Source organism: Monodon monoceros, unplaced genomic scaffold, assembly GCF_005190385.1.
Source record: "Monodon monoceros isolate NGI ecotype Baffin Bay Population unplaced genomic scaffold, NGI_Narwhal_1 Super_Scaffold_9, whole genome shotgun sequence".
Taxonomy (NCBI): domain Eukaryota; kingdom Metazoa; phylum Chordata; class Mammalia; order Artiodactyla; family Monodontidae; genus Monodon; species Monodon monoceros.
The window spans coordinates 23106089-23128636 of NW_021703786.1; the positions used below are offsets into that span (position 1 = coordinate 23106089).

A 22548-nucleotide genomic window follows, 5' to 3' on the forward strand; every position below is an offset into this window, starting at 1 on the left:
CACACACACACACACACACACACACACACACACACACACACACACACCCTTAACTCAAAACTTAAGTCTCCCCAATATGGTTCATGCACTCAAGTGAACCAATCAGGGAATCCTCATTTCCTCCCTCCAGAGGGAAGGAACTTTGGTTACCTGCGCCTTGAACTCCCGTTAAAGTTGTTAGGTCTAAGTTGAAAGGTGGCAAGTCTCAAATGTTCCTCGAAGTTCAGCTTTCTTGAGGACAGCATTTTAAAATAAGACATCTAGCTCTCTGGGCTTGGACCTAGGTTATGGCGACATGGCTAAATGCACCAAGAAGGTCGGAATCGTGGGTAAATATGGGACCCCTTACGGTGCCTCCCCCAGGAAAATGGTGAAGAAAATTGAAGTCAGCCAGCACGCCAAGTACACTTGTTCCTTCCGTGGCAAAACCAAGATGAAGAGACGAGCTGTGGGCATTTGGCACTGTGGTTCCTGCATGAAAACGGTAGCTGGCGGTGCCTGGACCTACAATACCACCTGCCATCACAGTAAGGTCTGTCATCAGAAGACTGAAGGAATTGAAGGACCAGTAGAAGTGCCACCATTTGAAATGCTGCTAGCCTATGATGCATAGGTTATGTAACAAAAATAAATAAAATAAAATGGACATCTAATCAGAAGCTCCTAAAATCCACAGTGAAATTCCAAATCTCATCAGAACTGGGGCAAGATACTATGAGTTTTCTTGCAGGGTAATCTCTGTAAGTCACCAAACGTCATGTGTGACAAAGACGATCCTGTAGAAGTACCAACGTCATCTGAAAAACCACCCTTACCGAAGGCTGTCGAACTCTATGGTCTTACTCATCCTCACCTCGGCAGAAGTAACTCAGGCCTGAAAAAGCACACTGCGTGCTATAACCAGCTGTGAAGGAATTAAAACTATAACCAAGCGTGAAGGAGGATAAGACAATTTAATGCTTGGGACTAGGCCCCAGTGCCTCTCAGGGTGTCACTAACTTCACAGAGTTCATTCCTGAGCCATGGGAGTGTTCATCCAAAGAGGAGCGAGAGAACAGTAACTAAGTCACAGCCCACACTGGCCTTTTATCGTGTGCTTCAACATTCACAGCCGTATCCCGATGCACCGCGAGCAACGCTGCAGAGGACATCCGCTGGAGCGGAAACCTACGCTACTGTGCGCGATGACTGCCATTTATGAGGCCCTCCGGACGGTGAGACGTATTGTTCTGAAGCAAATCCCAGGTGTGTGGGAGGGACGTGAATGGGGGTACAGAGAAACGAGACTGGGTACCAGCTGGTGCTTACTGAAGCTGAGTAATGGGCACAAGAGGTTTCATTATATAATTATCTCGATGTTTGTATATGTTTAGAATCGTTTGTCATAAAATATGAAACACAAAAAAGAGAAAGAGAGAAAATACTTTTTCAAGAGACTCAAACGCAGAAACAGGCCTCCCTCACAGCCCCTCTCGAAAACTTAATTTTCAGTCCTCTGAAACAATGGAGAACAAATAAACACCTTTTTTGTGCTTAAGCAATGAGGGGGAAAGGTAGTGATGCATATCTTAAGCCTAGAAAATTCCTTAAGAGAAAACAGATGAGAACTACTAATGAAAAGTCATCCCTTTCACAACCTCCCCTTCTCATGTTTCCCTCACACCTCTGAGGGCACATCTTGGACTCTTCAGGGGAACGTGCGCACCGCCTGAAGGACAGGACAGAAAACCAACTGCAGAAAGTCACAACAAGCCATGTGCAACTCAAGATCAGGAACTGGAACCTTCCATGACAGTACATCCTGAGGAGGCAAAGCCCAGCTTCACCTGTTTCTCCGGGTTACCTGGGACCTGAGTCAGTGCTGGGTGTCTCAGAAGTTTACTAGAGCATCCCTTGCTGTCCAGAGACCCCACCCTCAAGGAATTAGAAGTCCAGTAGGAAGACAAATGTAAAAAAAATTCACAGCAAACAGGAAGTGTCATAAGAGAGGCTTCAATGAAGTGCCCCCGGAGCTCGATGAGGGAGGCTCTCACCCCGCAGGAGTCCAGGAGGTAAGATGTGAAGGGGGTCTTAATGGATAAACAGCGGCCTGCCCAACACTGCAGGCTGCTGGCAGGGAAGGGACATAAGCAAAGGCCCGATGTCTCCGAGACCTGGAGAGGATATCGTGGCTGCAACAAGCAGCTAAGGCTGGAGAGGGGGGTGAGAGCCCGACTGGGAAGGGCCTTGCACATGTGCTAAGGAGCTCAGACTCCACCCCGGGGTCCAGTGCTTCGCAAACTAACTGTGGTGAAGGGCCAGCTGTTGAAAATTCCAACCCACCATGGATGAGGCTAACGCTCCCTTTTTGTACTTCTCGTGGACAAGGAACAGGGGTGGGAAGACCACACACGGAGTAGCACTGCTCCAGACAACACCAAGCGCATTTCAGCAGGGGGTGCAGCACGGTCCAAGTAATCCTTCTAGAGGGTATGTCCAAGGGCTGCGTGCTGGGTGAATGGGAGCATAAGGCAGGCAGCAGGGATGGCGGTCAGGAAACTGTTACGTGGATCCAGGAGGTGGATGTCGAGAGCGGGGCTGAGACACCGGCAAGGGGGACAGGGAGAAGTGGTCAGATCTGGGAGACCCTTCATGAGTCCAGGGGACAGGACGTGGTGACCAAGGGGCAGAGCATCACTCTTTTCTAGCCTGGGTGCACCATGACTGTCAGCACAAGTAGGAATTATGAAAAGAGGCACATGGTTTTAGAAAGTCATGCGGGAAGATTTTCTTCAAGTTTCAAATAACTAATTTTGTTTTAATCCTTCCCTCATAAGAAATCTCCAATATTAACCACTCAGGGGACATCTCAGGAGTCTAGACCTGTCTGGCTGGGAGAGCAGCATATTTTTATAGTTAGTAAAGAATGGTTCTAAATTAGACCCAGTCCGAGACTTCCCTGGCCGTCCAGTGGTTAAGATTCCGGTTTCCAATGCAGGGGTCACGGGTTTGATCCCTGGTCGGGGAACTGAGATCCCACATGCCACGCGACGCAGCCAAAAAAATAAGTAAGTAAATAACTAACTAAATAAATTAGGCCCAGTCCTCCATACCTACCATTACTGGAAAGGAGATTGAAGGAAATGGGAGTGGGGTTGCTACAGAATAAGCCGCAATTTGATGAAGATTTGAGAGTCAAACTTAGCATTAACTGGTATTCCAAGGGGAGTGTAAGAAGCCCTAAACTGGCCGTGGCAATACCGAAGAAAGTCCTTTAACTCCACCAAGCCAAGGCAAGCTTTGTAAAATGAATCTAGCACAAAACATGACAGCAACATTCTCAGTTGGTATTTGGGCTGGGAGTGCAGCAATGAAACACACTCAGCCATGTTCACTGGTGACATTTCAGAGACAGACAGTGGTGCTGCTACAGTTACAAAATCACAGCTTACAAGGATCACACCTAAGGTAAAATGCCAGGACTCAAATTAGTTTCTGAAAACAAATAAAACTCATTTTCTGTACTAAGTGTAGTCTGCTGCTGTGGTGTGAGAAATCTCCATTTCTGGGAAGAGCGACACATGTTTGGTTGAGGAACAAAAGCACCTGCCAAAAACACTCCCAGTCTGTTGGCCCCTGAAAAAAGTAAACAGTTAGGAAACCATGAAGTGGAGTAACAGGTATATATTCTACAGAACCCCAGTTTGATGACTTAAAGGGGTCTGTTAGCATCGGCAAGTTTCTTCCATTTGAGTTTGACTCCCCACTGCCACTCAGGGCCAAGCCCACGTCCTCCCTTGCCTGGACCAGTGCAGTAGCCTCCACCTGGCCCTGTCAGTTCAGCCTCAACACAGCACCTGCTGATCCTGTAAAGTAGAGGCCAGGTGTCTTAGCCCAGGCTTCCATAACAAAATACCATGGCCTGGGTGGCTTCAACAACAGACATTTATTTCTCACAGCTCTGGAGGCTACAAGTCCAAGATCAGGGTGTCGGCATGGCTGAGTTATGGTGAGAGCCCTCTTCCTGGCTTGCAGACAGCTGTCTTCTCACTGTGTCCTCATGTGGTGGAGGGAGAGTGAGCTCTGGTCTCTTCTTCTTCTTATAAGGGCACTGATCTCATTATGGGGGCACCACCCTCATGACCTCATCTAAACTCAATCACCTCCCAAAGGCTCCACCTCCAAATACCATCACATTGAGGGGGGTTAAGGCTTCAACATATGAATGTGGGGAGGACACAAACACTCAGTCCATAACAGCAGGGTATATCACTCTTCTGCTCAGATTCCTCCAATGGCTTTGAAAAAAACAACATCCTTAACACCCGTTACCAGGCCCTATACCTGTGGTCTCCTTGGGGAGGGCACTGCTCGACAGGCAGTGCTCAGGAAATCTGTGAGGGCATTTCTTGGTGGTCTCAGAGACTGGGCCCTCCTGGTGGGGACCAGGAATCCTAGGTAGCCCTGCAGAGCTGAAAACTGCCCCATATCTGCAGGCTGTTCTTATGTCCTGCCAGACACTCACGTGGGCCAAAAACCTTTAATAATTATCTGGGTGTACAACCTACACTGCTTTATATAGGAGCACAAAAGCACTTTTTGCACAAGTTTACACAATGAATCTTCTCAAAATGTGACTACTGTATAAATCAAGTAGGGATGTACTTCTTTTGTTTGGAATATTATGAGAATTGTTCACCATCTTGGTAATCCAGCCACCATCCTAGTCTGCATTTTTCTTAGTCGGTGTTAACAGGCACAGCATTCAATCACAGGGGGAGTGTCGGTATGTATCAGTATGTGTCTGAGCCTTTACATGTTAAATTACATACATGTAATTAAAAACTACTTTCTTATTATTTCAGATTACCAGTTGGGTAATATATTTCTTTTTAAAACTGTGTGCATATGTAGGTTATTGTCTATAAATTGTGGTCCAGGCAGTGGTGGGGACAATAAATATTCTGAGGGGACAGGTAGGCTGGGGGAGGGACAAATTAGGAGTATGGGATTAATAGATACAAACTACTATACATAAAATAGATAAGCAACAAGGATATACTGTATAGCACAGGGAATTACACCCAGTATCTTATAATAACCTATAGTGGAATATAATCTGCAAAAAAAACTGAATCACTATGTTGTACACCTGAAACTAACACAACACTGTAAGTCAACTGTACTTCATACACACACACACACACACACACACACACATATTAAGGGAGCACTGCACCCCTAACATGACTGGCCTCCCAGTTCCTCTCTTACTTCTCTCCTTCCTCTCCTCACTGTATTCCAGCCACTCCTACTTCTCTGCCCTTCTTCTCCCTGCCAACCGCACCCACCTTTGCCCCCCGAAACCCATGCCTTCTGCCTAAAGACTCCCCTGCCCCCTAGGGTTCTTGCTCAATGGCACCTTCTCAGTGCGGGTACCAGTTTTAAACTGCATCCCCGCCCACCCCACCTCAGCCCAGCTACCTGGCACTCCCTGTTCCACTTCCCTGCTTTCCTTTCCTCCACAGCTCTTATCACCACTATGTACTTTTGTTTTAAGACACCTTTACTGGAGTATAATTGCTTTACAATGGTGTGTTAGCTTCTGCTTTATAACAAAGTGAATCAGCTGTACATATACATATATCCCCATATCCCCTCCCTCTTGCTTTGTCTCCCTCCCACCCTCCCTATCCCACCCCTCTAGGTGGTCACAAAGCACCGAGCTGATCTCCCTGTGCTATGCGGCTGCTTCCCACTAGCTATCTGACATTTGGTAGTGTATATATGTCCATGCCACTCTCTCACTTCGTCCCAGCTTACCCTTCCCCCTCCCCTTGTCCTCAAGTCCATTCTCTGTCTGCGTCTTTACTCCTGTCCTGCCCCTAGGTTCTTCAGAACCTTTTTTTTTTAAGATTCCATATGTATGTGTTAGCGTACAGTATCTGTTTTTCTCTTTCTGACTTACTTCACTCTGTATGACAGACTCTAGGTCCATCCACCTCACTACAAATAACTCAATTTCGTTCCTTTTTACAGCTGAGTAATATTCCATTGTATATATGTGCCACATCTTCTTCATCCATTCATCTGTCGATGGACATCTAGGTTGGTTCCATGTCCTGGCTATTGTAAATAGTGCTGCAATGAACACTGTGGTACATGACTCTTTTTGAATTATGATTTTCTCGGGGTATATGCCCAGTAGTGGGATTGCTGGGTCATATGGTAGTTCTATATTTAGTTTTATAAGGAACCTCCATACTGTTCTCCATAGTGGCTGCATCAATTTACATTCCCACCAACAGTGCAAGAGGGTTCCCTTTTGTCCACACCCTCCCCAGCATTTATTGTTTGTAGATTTTTTGATGATGGCCATTCTGACTGGTGTGAGGTGATACCTCATTGTAGTTTTGGTTTGCATTTCTCTAATGATTAGTGATGTTGAGCATCCTTTCGTGTGTTTGTTGGCAGTCTGTATATCTTCTTTGGAAAAATGTCTATTTAGGTCTTCTGCCCATTTTTGGATTGGGTCGTTTGTTTTCTTTATATTGAGCTGCATGAGCTGCTTGTATATTTTGGAGATTAATCCTTTGTCAGTTACCACTATGTACTTTATCTCTGTATCTGTTCGCCCCATAGAATGAAGGCTCTATGAGGGCAAGTATTTTGCTGTATCCTCAGGGTCTACAACAGTATCTGGATATCTTAATAATCTACTTACGTATTAATGGTTTAGAAATACCAATTTTGAAATCTTCAGTTATAATTGCAAGATTAAAATTAAATTGAAAACTCAGGGTCTCTATATATGTTACCATCTTTAATCTTTGTATAGAAATAGAGACAGAGCAGCTACCCGGGGCTGAATTTAGCTAAAATAAGCCAATTTATTCTCAGAAAAACAGTGAGACTTAGAACATATTGAAATTTCACTGAATTGAATTTCATTACTTGAAATTACTAGGCCTTAATCGGCTTTCTCTAATTCTGCCTTTAAGTGTCTTTTATCTCCTCCTTGCTCTGCCTACCTAACCAGTTGCTGGATTCTCCTGATTCTATTGCTGGCACGCCTCTCATCCTCCCCACCTCTTCCCTTCCCGCTGCCCCTCTTTCTCAGGTCTGTCTCACGTCTCTAGTCACCCCATGCACTGCTGCTGGATTAATCTGGAAGCAGAGCACCTGCTGAGTCACTCACCTGCTCAGCCGCTTCAATGGCTCCCAACTTCCTGTTCACTCAAGTACAAATGGCTCAGAGCTACCACAGGGCTCAATATTCCCCCTGCCTCCCTCCCTCCACCTCCATCCCTAAGCTCCTCCCAAACCGGACCAGTGCCCACACCCCAGACCTGGTGCCTCCTTTGCCCCTTGCCAGGCCTCACTCCCGACTGAAAGTCAATGTATCCACCAAGGCTCAGCTCCAATGCTTGGAGCCTTTCCTGCCCCCGCAGCTGGACACGGGCTCACAGCAGTTCCTAGCACTCTCTTTGGCGGTTACAAGGCTGCTCCCGGTTGAAGTTCTATGTACTTGTCATCTCTCCCTCCCGACTATGGGCTCCCTGAGGGCAGGGGCTGTCTTTTTCTTTTTTGTGCCCCATACAGTATCTTTCACAGACTAAGTTCTCTAAACATGTGTTAAATTTAAAAGGAGGCAAATTCTTTAAGCTCTAAGTTACAGAACAGAACAGATTGATTTTTAAAAACAGTTTTTAAAATTTATTTGGTTGCATTAGGTCTTAGCTGAGGCAGGAGGGCTCCTTAGTTGTGGCAGGCGAACTCTTAGTTGTGGCATGCATGTGGGATCTAGTTCCCAGACCAGGAATCGAACCCGGGCTCCCTGCACTGGGAGCAAGCAGTCTTAACCACTACGCCACCAGGGAAGTCCCCAGATTAATTCTTATGTTTGGCTAAGTAACAAACGAGGCAGGACACAGTTTTGTTGGACAGAGCAGAGGCTACTTGCAGAAATTAAGACTTGGAGATCAATTTAAAACAATACATGTAGGGGAAAGCAAAACAGAAAAATGAAGTGGCTTGGGGGCAAAAATGCCCTGCCTGGGAATACTGAAACTGAGGGAACAGCCCTACCATTTAACAGTGAAAATGTTTATCTCAATCCTTTTGTGACTTGTTGATTTTCATCTCTGGACAAAGTCAGAAATTCTGAAATATAAAGAACTCTGCATAAACACGAGGAGAAAGAGCACAGGTAATATTCTGGGAGACTGTAAGGCACTGCCAAAACTGGGCTCTCCCATCTTCTTGTGGCCCCTCACTTCTGAGAGACCTGGTCCTTTCCGTCACTTAAAGTCCTTGCTGATCCAAGCAGGCCCAGCAGGTGAGGGAGGGCAGTCTGTGGTACCCCAGCTGCCAGCATCTATGGATGGTAATGTTTGCTGCTGAATTGACAAGATGATGTGTGACCTTCTGATATACACCAATATTTTTCCATGTAAAATACTGTTTTGGAACATTTTATTAATGGAGGGAAAACACTTGTTGTGCTCATGAGAATAATGAGTCACAGATTAGTGACGAAAGAGAACATACCGGTCAGACCTGAATTTAGGGACAAAAGAGAATTATGACAGGACTGAATAACAGAGATGACTCTGAAGCCCCCAATCCTGGGATTTGCCTGGCTTTTATCAGGGAGGATTAGTTTGGGAATTGAATACAATTTCCCAGCTGTTGGGACTCCACGCTGCCAACCATCACCAGGAAGCCAAGATCATAAAATGGAAGCACGGTAGATTAAATGAGAGACAAGCTTAGTCCTCTACTTCCCCTGATGTAAAGAGCCAATAAAGTGACTAACTTGGATGAATGTCAACTCTCACAGCCCTCAGTTATTTCAGCCTCTATAAAAACAAATCAGTAATTTGAGGTTAGAGAAGATACCTTCTTGTAATTATGATTACAAGATTCTAATCATTAGAACTCAAAAAAAAATTTAAAGCAGCATGTCTTCCTAAAGACCAACTAGCCAGAACTATTAATAGAAAAGCCTAGAGCCATTTAGACATGAAATCCAGACAGAAGCAAAATAATAATAAGAAGAAGAAAGATATAGCTTGTCTCAACTGATACACTTAGCAGATAATCACAACTCAAGCTGTAAACATACCCTTTGAGTGCAACCCCTCTCTTCTCCTTGACTCCATTATCCTTTTTAATTTTATTAAATAATGTATAACTGTTTTTCTCTTTTTCTGGAATGTTTCCTTGGAAGCAGCTGAGCAAATGTCCATGTTACCCAAGGACTAAATCTAAATTACCTTCTTTCAAAGTCCATTTGATTGAGCCTGTCCTCTTGCTGACGGCATGCAAACTTCCGTCCAGGGTTGATACAAACAACAAGGTTTCAGGAAGTGTCACAGTGCTGGGACTTCCAAAAATCTGCAATGAGAGGTAGAAGAATCTATGTGGTCAATATGAGTCCTCACCTTGGGCATGTACAATCACAGACAGGCCCCTCCCTTACCCCAAAAGTTATCCTTCTAAAATCCACCACCTTACAGATGAAGAAACCGAGGCTGGCGAGCCTAAGTTCCCATCAAGGTTTGCTGCTGAACTGACAAGACGGACAACATCTTGGACAACAGCTGGGTCAGGACTAGAACCAGGTTGCCTTATTCTATCTGAGCAGCAATCCTTCCTGCACACGGGCTTATGACCTAACACGTCAGGGATGGGGATTCTGAAAGAATCCAAGGCCAGCCTCCATTGAAACAGAGAAAGTATGCTCAGCTTTCAAACTGACTTCCTTCTCTTGGTTATACTTTACCTTCTAAAACCTGGTTATCTTGCAAGACTCCATCTTGCAAGAACGCCAGCACACCTACACACACCCACACGCACTTAACGAAATTTTAAAAGGCAGGGAATTGGGGGGAAATATTTAAAGCAAAATAGGAAAAACAGTTCTCATAAACTCATAAAGAGTTTATATAATAATAAAACACCAAGATTTTGAGAGAGACATGTTATAAAAGAAAATGTATAAAAAACATAATCCAAATTATTCTTTACTTATAATCAAAATATAATTTAAATCAAAATGTTCTTATGCTTAATGAATTAAAAAAAATATTTTACAGAAAATAGCCAAAGGTAGTGAAATTCACTTTCTCATCCATCGTTGACTGGCAATGAAAATGATAAGTTAGCGCAACCTTTCTGGAAAGCATAAAAGTACTCATATTTCTCATCCTGTAGTTCCACTTCTACATCCTAAAGAAATAACTCTGGATGTGGAAAAAGCTCTTTGCACAACGTTACTCATTACAGCCCATTTAAAAACACAAAAAACAGGAAAGACCTCAATTTTTTTTTTTTAAGACCTGAACTTCTAAATGGTTGAAACAAATTATGACAAAGTCAATGGAATATTATGTAATTATTAAAATAGCACTTGAAGGAATCTATAATATAGAAAAATGCTTGCATATGTTATCATGTGAAAAATATAGAATCCAAAATTTAATGTGCACTGTGGTTATAATTATACTGGACAGATTTTTTTTTTTTGCCTGCCCGTCGTCCTCTAGCTTTGCTAGGAACAGTACACTCATCCACATGGTTTCCATGGGAGCAGCTGTGGGTGTGTGTGTGTGTGTGTGCGTGTACACACACATGAGCAGGTGATAGCTGGTACAGTTTCCTAGGACAACACCCTTTTGAGGTCTGGGCCCACTCAGCAATGCTACCTTGTAATGAGATTTTCTCTTTCTTTGTCACTATACTGTCCCACCAATCAGCTGGTTCCTGTAGGTCTTGAATTAAAAATAGGTCAAGGTGGGGCTTCCCTGGTGGCGCAGTGGTTGAGAGTCCGCCTGCCCATGCAAGGGACACGGGCTCGTGCCCCGGTCCGGGAAGATCCCACATGCCGCGGAGCGGCTGGGCCCGTGAGCCATGGCCGCTGAGCCTGCGCGTCTGGAGCCTGTGCTCTGCAACGGGAGAGGCCACAACAGTGAGAGGCCTGCGTACCGCAAAAAAAAATAATAATAATAATAGGTCAATGCAACTTGCTTACACTGCGACAGTTTGAATTTTGTTACAAATGCTATTTTTAAAATATAGGAGTATGGCTGGCTTTTAGCACAGAACATAGAGACTGGAGGGTTACTTCTGCATGGAAGCCTGATCCCAAAATACCTGGTCACTCTTGGTAAAAGCCAGGATGACACTAGTTAATCCTTCAAAAGGGAAAGTTCAATTAATGGCTCTCTCCAGGGCAGCCTGAGGTGGCAGGACAAACACTCCAGTCCTTGCATTCCTTTTCCAAAGTGGAAACCCCCTGACAAGGGGGCGAAGCGGCTGCCAGAACTTCCTCTCACCTCTTGCACGTGTCTGGCCTAGAGGGGAAGAAGCTCCGCCCTCCACTTTGCCCAGGGCCAGGGCTCCTCACCTGGAATGAGGGAAACAACAGCAAGCCTTACCCCTACCCGCTGAGTCTACTCTCCATGTAAAGCCTTAAGGATGAAGAAGAAGAGTCTGCTTTTAACGTCACCTTTGCAACGAGGAAATCAGTCTCAGTGCAACCTGGCTAGGAAAACGGAAGCCCCAAGGGTAGCATCTGCCCTAGGCAGAATCCAAAGGTCTTATACACCAACTATTTCGGGGGTTTTAAAATTATTTTAGTTCACAGGGTATTGATGGTGACAAGCCTCATCTGGACCTGCTCATACCTGAACCAGAGGAACACACATCACCCGGAGCACCTGGCCTGGAGAACAGTGACCCTATGACGATCACTGAGGACTGGAGCCAAATGGGACTTGGAGGGGTGGGCAGGCTGCCTCTCACTGAGAAAGGGGAATGGTCTGCAGCTTGATGTGGGGTGCCGCATGAAGTCAGGTGGGGGCAGTGGAAGACTGAATAAATGAAAAGGGAAGATGTATGCATATCTGGGTGCCAACAGGTAGAAATCTCCTCCACCTGTCACATAGTTACCCTAGGAACAACCTTTTTTTTTTTTTTTTTTTTTTTTTTTTGCAGTACGCGGGCCTCTCACTGCTGTGGCCTCTCCCGTTGCGGAGCACAGGCTCCGGACGCGCAGGCTCAGCAGCCATGGCTCACGGGCCCAGCCGCTCCGTGGCATGTGGGATCTTCCTGGATCGGGGCACGAACCCGTGTCTCCTGCATCCGCAGGCGGACTCTCAACCACTGCGCCACCAGGGAAGCCCGGAACAACCATTTTTAAGGTCTTGGGAATCACACCAGAGTTGGGTTGAACAATCTGGGTGGCTGAAGTACTAAGCAATTAAACTTGGGAGATTTCTGCGGATACGTTTTCCGCCATGTGGAAAAAGCTGGATGAGAGGGAGGAAGGGAGGAAGGAAGGGAAAGAAAGAAAGGGGGGAGGGAGGGAAGAAAGAGAGAGAAAGAAAGGAAGGAAGGAAGAAAGAAAGAGAGAGAGAGAGAAGGAGGGAGGGAGGGAGGAAGGAAGGAAGAGGCCTGAGAAGGAACATGGCTGAAAGGCTGGGAGAGGGGCCCTGGCCTCCACTGCTCCTCAGGCCTGGCCAAGCTCCTGTCCTTGGGCCCATGGACACCTAATCCTTGCAATCAATTCCCCTCTTAAACTCATTGGAACTAGGTTTCTGTCCCTTGAGACTGAAACAGTCCTAACCACCCCCACCACCACACACACACACACAGCTATTTTTTAATATATCTATAGAAAAAAAAAAAGATGAAGAAAATATTGTAAAATTAAAGCCATAGTTTTTCTCCTCTATTTTCTAAATTTTCTATAATATGATCATGTAATATGCAATGAAGTTTTCATAAAATATAAAGGAGATGGACAAGTTAACAGGTGGAAGACAAACTGGGATTTAAAGGAGCTTCAGCGAGCCCCTAAGTTCCAGAAGCACTTTCCACCTCAGGATATTAGGCAACCTGATCACCTTTGATCATTGATATCCACCAAACAAGGGACAAAAGTTTAGAAACACAGAGGTCTCCCAGTCAGAGAGTGTGTGTCCAGAATAGAAAAGTTTTGCTGTTATTAAAGCCTACAGTACAACTATAATTAACTAAATGCCTCCAATACATCTTATCACAGTACTGATATTATTAAAAGGGGCCAATAGTTACTAAAACATATCAGCGCTGCTCCACTACCAGTGTGGAAACAAAAGCCACCTGCCTTGTTTGAGCATCTTGGAAACCACAGGAAGAGCAATTGTCTATGGTTGGTTGGTGACTCGAAATAAAACACTAATCACATAACTAATACAGTCTTCTAAAAAATCTCAAAAAGACCAGGTTTGGCTAGGAGTTGAATTTAGCAACTGAGAGCGCTGAATGAATCACAATGTCCGCAGTCACGTCACAAACCCTATCAACCCGACAGATTTTTCTCTTCTTTGAAGGTCTTGACATTTTCAAATTAGAACGAGCCACTCTGAACAGCGTTATTCTCTCATCAGGCAAATTAATATTACAAAATTTCTGCCTTTTTCCCCCAGCGTTTTTTAAAGCATGAAAATGTTTGCTTTCAGATATAGCTGCTATAACTCACGTGACTTCAATAAGCTTCTAGATGCAATGTGCGATATTGAGCACAGCTGAGAACTATTTGTACCTAACCATCTAAAAACACTGCTTCACAATAATGACCTTGCATATCACCTTCACCCTGTCGGTGCTCCCTTTTCCCTGCAATGGATGAATTAGCAGCAGGCCCTAGGGTTATGCAAACTAGTTTCCAGAGAGCCTGAAAGCAGAAAGAAAAGGCTGATCCTGCAGATCTGTTTCAAGTTGATTACCTGGAATCTGACTCATTTTTCAAACAAGTGGGTTATACACTCCTGGCTTCGACAGTGACTTCTAAAAAAGTAATTGCAGTGACATTGTAGAGGTAAGTGGCAGGGAATCTAGTCCAGCCTAAAACGAGATATCCATTAGCTAATTGGTCCTCATGGAAGTCTGGCCACATACGTCCCCTCACACGAGGTGACCCTGACATAACAATTCTGGAAATGCCCCGTCTGAGGACCATGGAGCCTGGCAATTCGGACCAGATGATGCCAGGGAAGTGGGTGTCTGTAAAACCAGCTTATTTCACTTATGTTGATTCCGTGGTAAAAACAGTCCTCACTGCCGCCCTGCTCAGCCAGAACTCCCTCCCGTGAAAACATAATTCCGGGGCTGGATCCTCATGTTCAATGTTCTGATTATGAAGCAAGATTTCCCAAAGTCCAGCAGATACACCACTGCATAAAATGCACCACTTGCTCTGCATTTCCCACAAAGACATGAAAGCAGCTACCAACTGCTCATACAGAGATGATTAAAAGGTAGTAGTCGCCGACAATTTCATTCTCTAATATTCTAAACTCAGCTAATTGTCAGTTGCTCCTGCATTAATGACCTCAACTGCTTGTATTTCAGGTAAGAAAAAAAGCCTTCTAAAACAAGTTCTGAGATAACTTTGTTTAGAAAAAAGTCTTCAGTAAAGAGCACTATGGACACAAGGGACAGATATGTGTTTAGGTAGCACAAAAACAAATGAAACAAGCCTCTAACACAAACCCACCAATTTCTGAACTAGTACTTGGGGTGGGTCAGGCCAGAGGTGGCTCACCACCAGCAGCTGGAGGAGAAGAGTCAGCAAGGCCGGGGCTCGGTTCCAGCTGCCAGGCTATCACTGAATTGGCTGCTCCCTTGCACCCACCCTCTGGCACCTGAGGAAGAACAGCAGGAAGCAGGCTGCATGCTGCTCTAAGAGTCAGAACACAGGGCAGCCCCGTGCTCCCCATCAAGGTTTCCCAAAAGGCTGCATTTTCCAAAGAAACATTGGAATTCTTAAATTTCAGATAGGTATTTCAAGAACCAGCCCACAGGTTAACGGACTACCTAATAACAAGGGTCAGAAATAAGATTAATAAACTTTGCACAGACCTTTCATCTCAGAGGCAGGGGGAAAAAGTGGGCCACGCACACACATGTCTCATATCCAGCTTTCCAAAGTGATCTGCACTTGATGAGTACCGCAGTATCGTTTCTATTTCCCAAACTAGTGTGTTCTACCCCCACACAAAAGTTGTGCACACACAGAGAAGACCCACACTGTGAACAAGAGAGCCATGCACTTCTCAGGTGGTGTGCAAACTGATCAGGTCTAACCCAAGTGTCCATCTCCAAAAGCTCAATTTATATGGCAGCACTAGCAGAGTAGACGTAAAAACAGTAAAAATGATTAGAATAAAAATCTTTCCCGGGAAACTTCTCCCTTTCTTACCTCCATTCCAACAGACCAAAACATTTATAATAATACTAGAATACGATAATCTGGCTAATAACAAAATAACATATATATTTTTTCTTTTAGGAGTACCACACTGATTTCCAGGATTAGCTGAGAGGCTGGGGGTTTTGGGGTTGTTGGTATTTTGTTTTATTTTTTTTAACTAATCTTTCTTCAGTGTTCATTGGATTATGCAATGTTATATTGCATAAGCCTCACTTTAGTTTTATTTACTCAAGGTTAAGAAAACCATTCCTCCAAACTATAAATACCATACTTGTGTAAGTCTAGCATGGATATTAGCATGTTTCCAATAGAATATCCTTACACAACGTAGTGTGCACCTAAATCCCTGGAACCTACAACCTGCCACCAACAACCAGTCTGCCTTGTGCAGTGCGGGGCTCCCTGCCACAGCTCAAAGCCACCGGACAGCGGGCCACAGAGGTAAAGCGAAAGTAAGGGGACTTCTGGTTCGTTGATGAATACACATGATGGTATCATAGGTAAGACTTAAAACAGGTACGCAAGTGAGGGAAGGATTACATCAGAAAGATTTCCAAGCTATTTTGTTTTGCTACTTAGGACACGCAAAATCTTGAAAACAATTAAAATTGCATGTCACGAAATGTAGAGTAATAAATTGCAAATGGATTAGAATGTGCTAGGGAATCAGAGCTTATAATTATTAACCTTAGCAATAATGCTCAGAGGTGAGAAGGGCATTCACTGCCGGGGGACATACCAATGGCAAAGGACCTTAAAGGGGGAGAGAAAGTAAGACTGCACGTGTGCGTGTGTGCACGTGGTGAGGGAGGTTTCTGATGGATACGAAAGCAGAGGTGAGGGCTAATGGCAAATAGACTGGATCCTTCTGCTGGCTATAATCGGCTGAAAGCCGCAGGATGGGTGAGCTGATTTTGAGAGGTATGGGTAAGACACTTCCTGGCGTGCCATAACGGATGCCAGTCCTAAAGGGCTTCTCTCCAAAAATAAAAAAAAGGAAACCTGTGCAATTCAGCACGAAGTTCCTCAAAATAGTATTATGTAACACAGTCCCTCGGTAGGCACTAAACGACATTCAGAAAACGGACATCTGTGTCTACAATTCTATTTGCAGCCATATCATCTACTTCAGGCTATAAACTCCAGCAAAACCTGGCCATTTGCAATTCTGGTTGCATCACAAAACTACCAAGCATTCTAATGCCATGTGGCCACATGGTAGAAGACTGCGCTCAGTGATGGCCAAAAAACTACCAAGAATTCACCAAAGCAGCGTCAGATTGAAATCCGTACCCAGTAAATGCCAGCACACACCCATTACATAATGGTCCCTTGTTGAAAAATACAGCCTACATGAGTATACGCCTCTTAATGACCAGGACAGCAGGCTAAACTAGCAGCTCCCAAAGGCCTTCCTTTGAAGGTATCTTAGGTAAAGGCCTGATTAGACAAAGATTTTTATTCTAATCAAACCCTGCTCCCCACTCCCCGTCTCATTTACACACCTGATCCAAGAGTAAAGCACTCTGCTCCAAACGTGGAGATTTCTGTATAGTCATCTGTACAGAGTGACACAGAAACCTCATTGGGTTTATCCCAATTCAGTAGACTAAAGATTAAGAACAGAATTAAAACACTGGTGATATTAAGAGACTTAATTGTGTCTACGTCTTAACGATTTCAATCTATTACAAAATCATTCCAAATCCTGTTACACTTTGTTTACCTGTGTGTAGGTCAGCAATAATCTATCAACCATATAGTTCCTTTTAATCAGCCCATCGGCTGCTGTGTTTCCTGATACTAGGTCAATAAAGGTAACCATGACATTTGCTTTGGATGGGAGTCAGGTATCTGGTTGGGATGCAGTAAAGGTCAGGGCCTAACTGAACAGCACTGTGTGGTTTCCAAACTAAGCAACTGAGAGAGTTAAACTAGTATTTGTGGCAATTCTTGCATGTGGTGTAATCCACCACCACCCAAGACAGCTAACAATTCTTCAGTGGTTCAGGCTACTCCTTTAATGGGTCTGATAAAAGGTTCCTCAAACAGTCCACTTTATTCCTGAGAGCAAAGGTATGCTAATTTCACAACAGGTGAAGATACTTTCCCCAACTGGTTCTGGGGCCCCAGGCTAAGAGTCTAAGTTCAAGCAGCTGGCAGTTCCATTTGTCTTCACGGTCTCTCTGCCATCAACTTATATCGACACCAAGGGAGGAGGAAATACACTTGGGCATGAAAGGCGCTACAGGAGACCTTTCACCACAAGGAACCAAGCCCTCGTTCTTAGGGTGGCATCAAATCCCTAAGGTCCTCAAGCATTTTATTTTATTTACTATTATTTTTTTAATTTTTAAAATTATTTATTTATTTATTTATGGCTGTGTTGGGTCTTCGTTTCTGCACGAGGGCTTTCTCCATTTGCGGCAAGTGGGGGCCACTCTTCATTGCGGTGTGCGGGCCTCTCACTATCGCGGCCTCTCTTGTCGCGGAGCACAGGCTCCAGACGCGCAGGCTCAGTAATCGTGGCTCACGGGCCTAGTTGCTCCGTGGCATGTGGGATCTTCCCGGACCAGGGCTCGAACCCGTGTCCCCTGCATTGGCAGGCAGACTCTCAACCACTGCGCCACCAGGGAAGCCCCCTCAAGCATTTTATAATATTAAAACTAAAACCCAGGGACTTCCCTAGTGGCACAGTGGTTAAGAATCCGCCTGCCAATGCATGGGACACGGGTTCGAGCCCTGGTCCGGGAAGATCCCACATGCTGCGGAGCAGCTAAGCCCGTGAGTCACAACTACTGAGCCTGCGCTCTAGAACCCATGAGGCACAACTACTGAACCTGTATGTCACAACTACTGAAGCCCATGGGTCTAGAGCCTGTGCTCCACAACAAGAGAAGCCACCGCAATAAGAAGCCCGTGCACAGCAACGAGGGGTAGCCCCTGCTCACCACAACTAGAGAAAGCCTGTGTGCAGCAATGAAGATCCAACACAGCCAAAAATAAAATTAATTAATTAATTAATTAATAATTTTAAAAAACTAAACCCCAAGGTTTCACCATCATTTAGTGGTTGAATTTTTTTTTTTTTTTTTTTTGGCCATGCCATGCAGCAAGTGGGATCTTAGTTCCCTGACCAGGGATTGAACCTGTGACCCCTGCAGTGGAGGCATGGAGTCTTAACCACTGGACCACCAGGGAAGCCCTGAGGTTGCGATTTAGAATGCACGTCTTGCCACTATTATTTTGTTGTCTTCATTGCAGGGAAACAGCAGCAATTCAGGCCTTGTAAAAACTGAGAAACCTATTAGGCTCACTTACCTTAATGGAGTAGCATCGTAAACAAACTAAACTAATAAAGGTCTAACTTAGACGGTAAATTCATAAAGGGACTACCTGCCTTACAAAAAGCCAGATTTGATACATTTGAGCATGTATATTCAACTGCAGTTAAACCTATTATCAGGAAGTCTTCATACAAAAACCCCAAGGGGAAGAAAAAAAGACTCAATTAGATACCAAAATTTTCAGTCCTGATAATAGCATCTAATGTGAAACTGTCAATTTTGCTCTTTACACTTGGTGAGAGATTTCTTTTGGGGGGATGGGGAATGGAAGGGGTTGAGTAGAAAGTGGATAAATGCTCTAGTTAAATAAAAACTATCTACAAACAACTGTATTTGTGACATAATTGCCACCTATGCTTGCCAGATGCTGCCGAGCTTTATAATGGGAGTCAAACACTATGAAATATGGCTGAAGTTGAGCTACCTGGCCAGACTGACTCGCCCTAGCCAGAATCCCCACTGTCTGAAGTACATCTGAAGATTACCCACTGCCCTGCTGGACCAGTCCACCATGCCACCTGCCCCAGATCAAACAGGAAGGGCTGTTTACAGCTTCGGGGATACGTAACTTCAGAGATGAAAATAACTGAAGATCACCTTACCCAAACCTCTCAGTTCACAGAGGAGGAAGTCAAGGTCCAGAGAGGTGAAGTGACTATCCCAAGGCACCACGGACACTTAACTTTAGACACAGGACTGGAGCCACGGTCTCCGCTTCCCCTTCTGGACCTCTGCCCACTACACCACACTATAATTTCACTGTTTTAAATCATGGTTCTCTGAGAAACATAAGCTTCAATTACTTGAGGCCTGGAGCTCAACCCTGCTGAGCTGTCCTGCGGGGGCAGATGGAGATCACACTCTCCTCTGATATAGGGGTAGGATCTTTTGGATGAGACACCAAATTGGTAATTTGTAGATTCTACATAGACACCCAATATGCCAAAAGGCACTGAGAACTATACAGGGTGGGGTCTTTAAAAAAATGCTCTGGATAAAAATTCCTGAGATCTCACTGTAGATCTAAGTGGGCGGGGATAACATCACAGAGAGTCAAAGGTCACAGACTTAGCCACCATAAAAAAAAATTCCTGCAATACATTTATCCAGCCCAGTTCTAGAGGCTTAAAAAAAGTGCTCTTTGATGATAATGATGATACAGTGGCCACTGCCCACTCCTTTGATGAAGCGAGTCATTCTTTTCATGCCAGTGCCAAGGAAACGCACATTACTGATTAGCATGGGACAACTCCTTTGAACAGCAAGGACCATTTTAATGACATACATACACCAATGAGCCTCACGCAGTGAGCTGTGGCTGCTTCACTTAGCAGGAATAAGATGCTCGAAAAAAAAGAAGGAAATATGGGTCTGAATATTGACTTTTTCATGGGAAAGAAAATCTTACAAACAACAAGATCCTACTGTATAGCACAGGGAACTATATTCAATATCTTGTGATAAACCATAATGGAAAAGAATATGAAAAAAGTATATATATAACTGAATCACTCTGCCGTACAGTAGAAACTAACATAACATCGTAAATCAACTATACTTCAATAAAATAAATTTTGAATAAATAAATAATAAAAAATAAAATCTCATGCCACAGGATTTCCATAATCTCAGCATAGGTTTCCTTATTTTTTTAAATAAATTTATTTATTTTTGGCTGCATTGGGTCTTCACTGCTGCGCACAGGCTTTCTCTAGTTGCAGCGAGCAGGGTCTACTCTTTGCTGCAGTCTTCTCATTGCGGTGGCTTCTCTCGTTGCGGAGCACGGGCTCCAGCCACGCAGGCTTCAGCAGTTGTGATGCACGTGCTTAGTTGCTCTGCGGCATGTGGGATCTTCCCGGACCAGGGCTCGAACCCGTGTCCCCCGCATTGGCAGGCGGATTCTTAACCACTGCACCACCAGGGAAGTCCCTCAGCATAGGTTTCTATTTTCCAAGCTCCTCTGAGAGGCAAATGTAAATATCTCAATGCAACTTTCACACACTTGGACAGAGACAGGAAAGCGTCAGAAACTGCTTGGAAGACTGTTGGCACAACCAAACCTATGGAGTTGTGGTGTGAAAACTGAGGACTGAGAAACTGGCTGAGATGGAAGGATGCTGCTTCCTCCAGCTCACCAAGGGTAGGAGGGAAACAGGAGCAGGAAAGAATTACCAGCAAGGAGATACCACGCCTTTGGGTTCAAGGAAGAATCCCTTCCAGACACCAAGGAGGACAGAACTCCCTCTGGAGAAAGGAAAAAAGGCTGTCCAGGGCCAGGAGAGGGGAGGGGACAGGCTTCAACAGGACATGCCCTACCGCCAACAGGCTCCATTCGCCCAGGGACCTCTCTTCGTAAAGTCGCCGTCCCTGTCAGTCTTCTGCCTCATCTGGAGGTCACCCAATCTCAATGCCAACTTCTCCAGGTCAGAAGACTGGCTTCCGTGGGTATCTGAACTGTGGGGCAAGGTGGCTAAGCTTCCAAATCTTTTTTTTTTTTTTTTTGAAAACTAAGGAACAGCAATATCCCTTTGAATGCTTGGAAAGAAAAATAAATATTAAGAATGTCAAAGACAAGAGTTATGTAAATATTAGGGAAGATCATTTCATTAAAAAAATTGGTGCTGGCCAAAGATACCATCAGAAAGTAAACAAAACTCAAAACCTGATTATCCACTCTGCCCCAGACCTCAATTGTTCCCCATCTCTTACTCTGGTGGGCAGACAGGGATAGTGTAAGAGCTGGTGCTGACAATCTAGAATAATTAAGACAAGGTTAAAATAGGTTTGGCTTGTGGTGCTTAAGAAGGAAGAAGAGTGTAACTGCTGAAAGGGTTTTCACCAAATGGTACTACGTTAGAAGTTCTAGGACTGTATTTGAATTACCTGGAAACTCACTTACGTAGTAGCCCTCATTTTCTGAAGATGCTGAACAATTCAACATATATTTGATAAGCTTCATTTTTAGTGCCTGGGCAATATAATGTGGCTGCTAGAAGGGCAGTCACTTACCTCCCTGTGCCTTGGTTTTCTCACCTGTAAAATGGGGGACAACAATAATACCGACTTCAAAGGAGTGTTGAGTTAATATGCGTAATGAGTTAATATATGTAAAGCTCTTAGTGTACAGTGAGCATCACATAAGTGTCAGTTCTTGTGATGCTGATTAATCAAGAGCTGTGTAAGACCCTAGGATCTAATCACAACAGTGATCTGATTCTTGCCCTCATGGAGCTTATACTCTAATAAGGGATCACAGCAGTAAAAATGTCACACAAACAGAATAGCAAATTGCAGTAAGTGCTATGAAAGAGACCATAAGAGAATAAAAGGAGAAGCCAATCTGGTCTCATGTGAGGGGGTGTGGATCACAGTGTCAACGGTTTTTCTGAAGGAGTGACATCTGAGTTAAGATCTACAGGAACGGGAGAAGGAAGGGAAGAATTTCCTGGGCAGAGGAAACAGCCTATGTGAAAGCCCTGAGACTGAAAATAATTTGCTGTGTTCGAGGACCTATCAGACCAGTGCTGCTGGAGAGAGAAAGCAGAGCGGGGAATGGGACAAGGAGGGGCTGGGGAAGCAGACAGAAGGCCGAGTGTGTGTGGAATTCCCTGGCGGTCCAGTGGTTAGGACTTCATGCTTCCACTACAGGGGACACAGGTTCGCTCCCCGGTCAGGGAACTAAGATACTGAAAGCCGCACCATGTGGCAAAAAAAAAAAAAAGAAGGCCGAGTGTGTACTTGTATGGAGTGGGCCACAAAATCCATGTTTTATTTGTTTCCTATGCAGCTCACAGAAAGAGCAGGAGGGCATGCTGTTCATACAGGTGTAAAAGCAGATCCAGAGGGAAAAACGCTCCTCAAAGCTGAAGCGTTAGATATACCAGTCTGTGTTCACACCCCAGGTGAGTCTTTTCTGGTGTTTTCATTGATACTAACGTCAGACTAGTGTTGCTTAGCCGG

At 44.6% G+C, this 22548-nt stretch overlaps 1 protein-coding gene and 1 pseudogene across 1 annotated transcript in view; one reads left to right on the forward strand and one right to left on the reverse strand.

The window, feature by feature from the left end:
• The window catches only part of ERN1 (endoplasmic reticulum to nucleus signaling 1), an 83236-nt gene that overhangs the window by 47199 nt on the left and 13489 nt on the right, over window positions 1-22548 (reverse strand). The window contains exon 2 of the mRNA XM_029212325.1: window positions 9258-9378. Within this exon, the coding sequence (XP_029068158.1) occupies window positions 9258-9378 (121 nt within the window). The remainder of the gene's footprint in view (window positions 1-9257; window positions 9379-22548) is intronic.
• LOC114889244 lies at window positions 15-3985 on the forward strand (annotated as a pseudogene).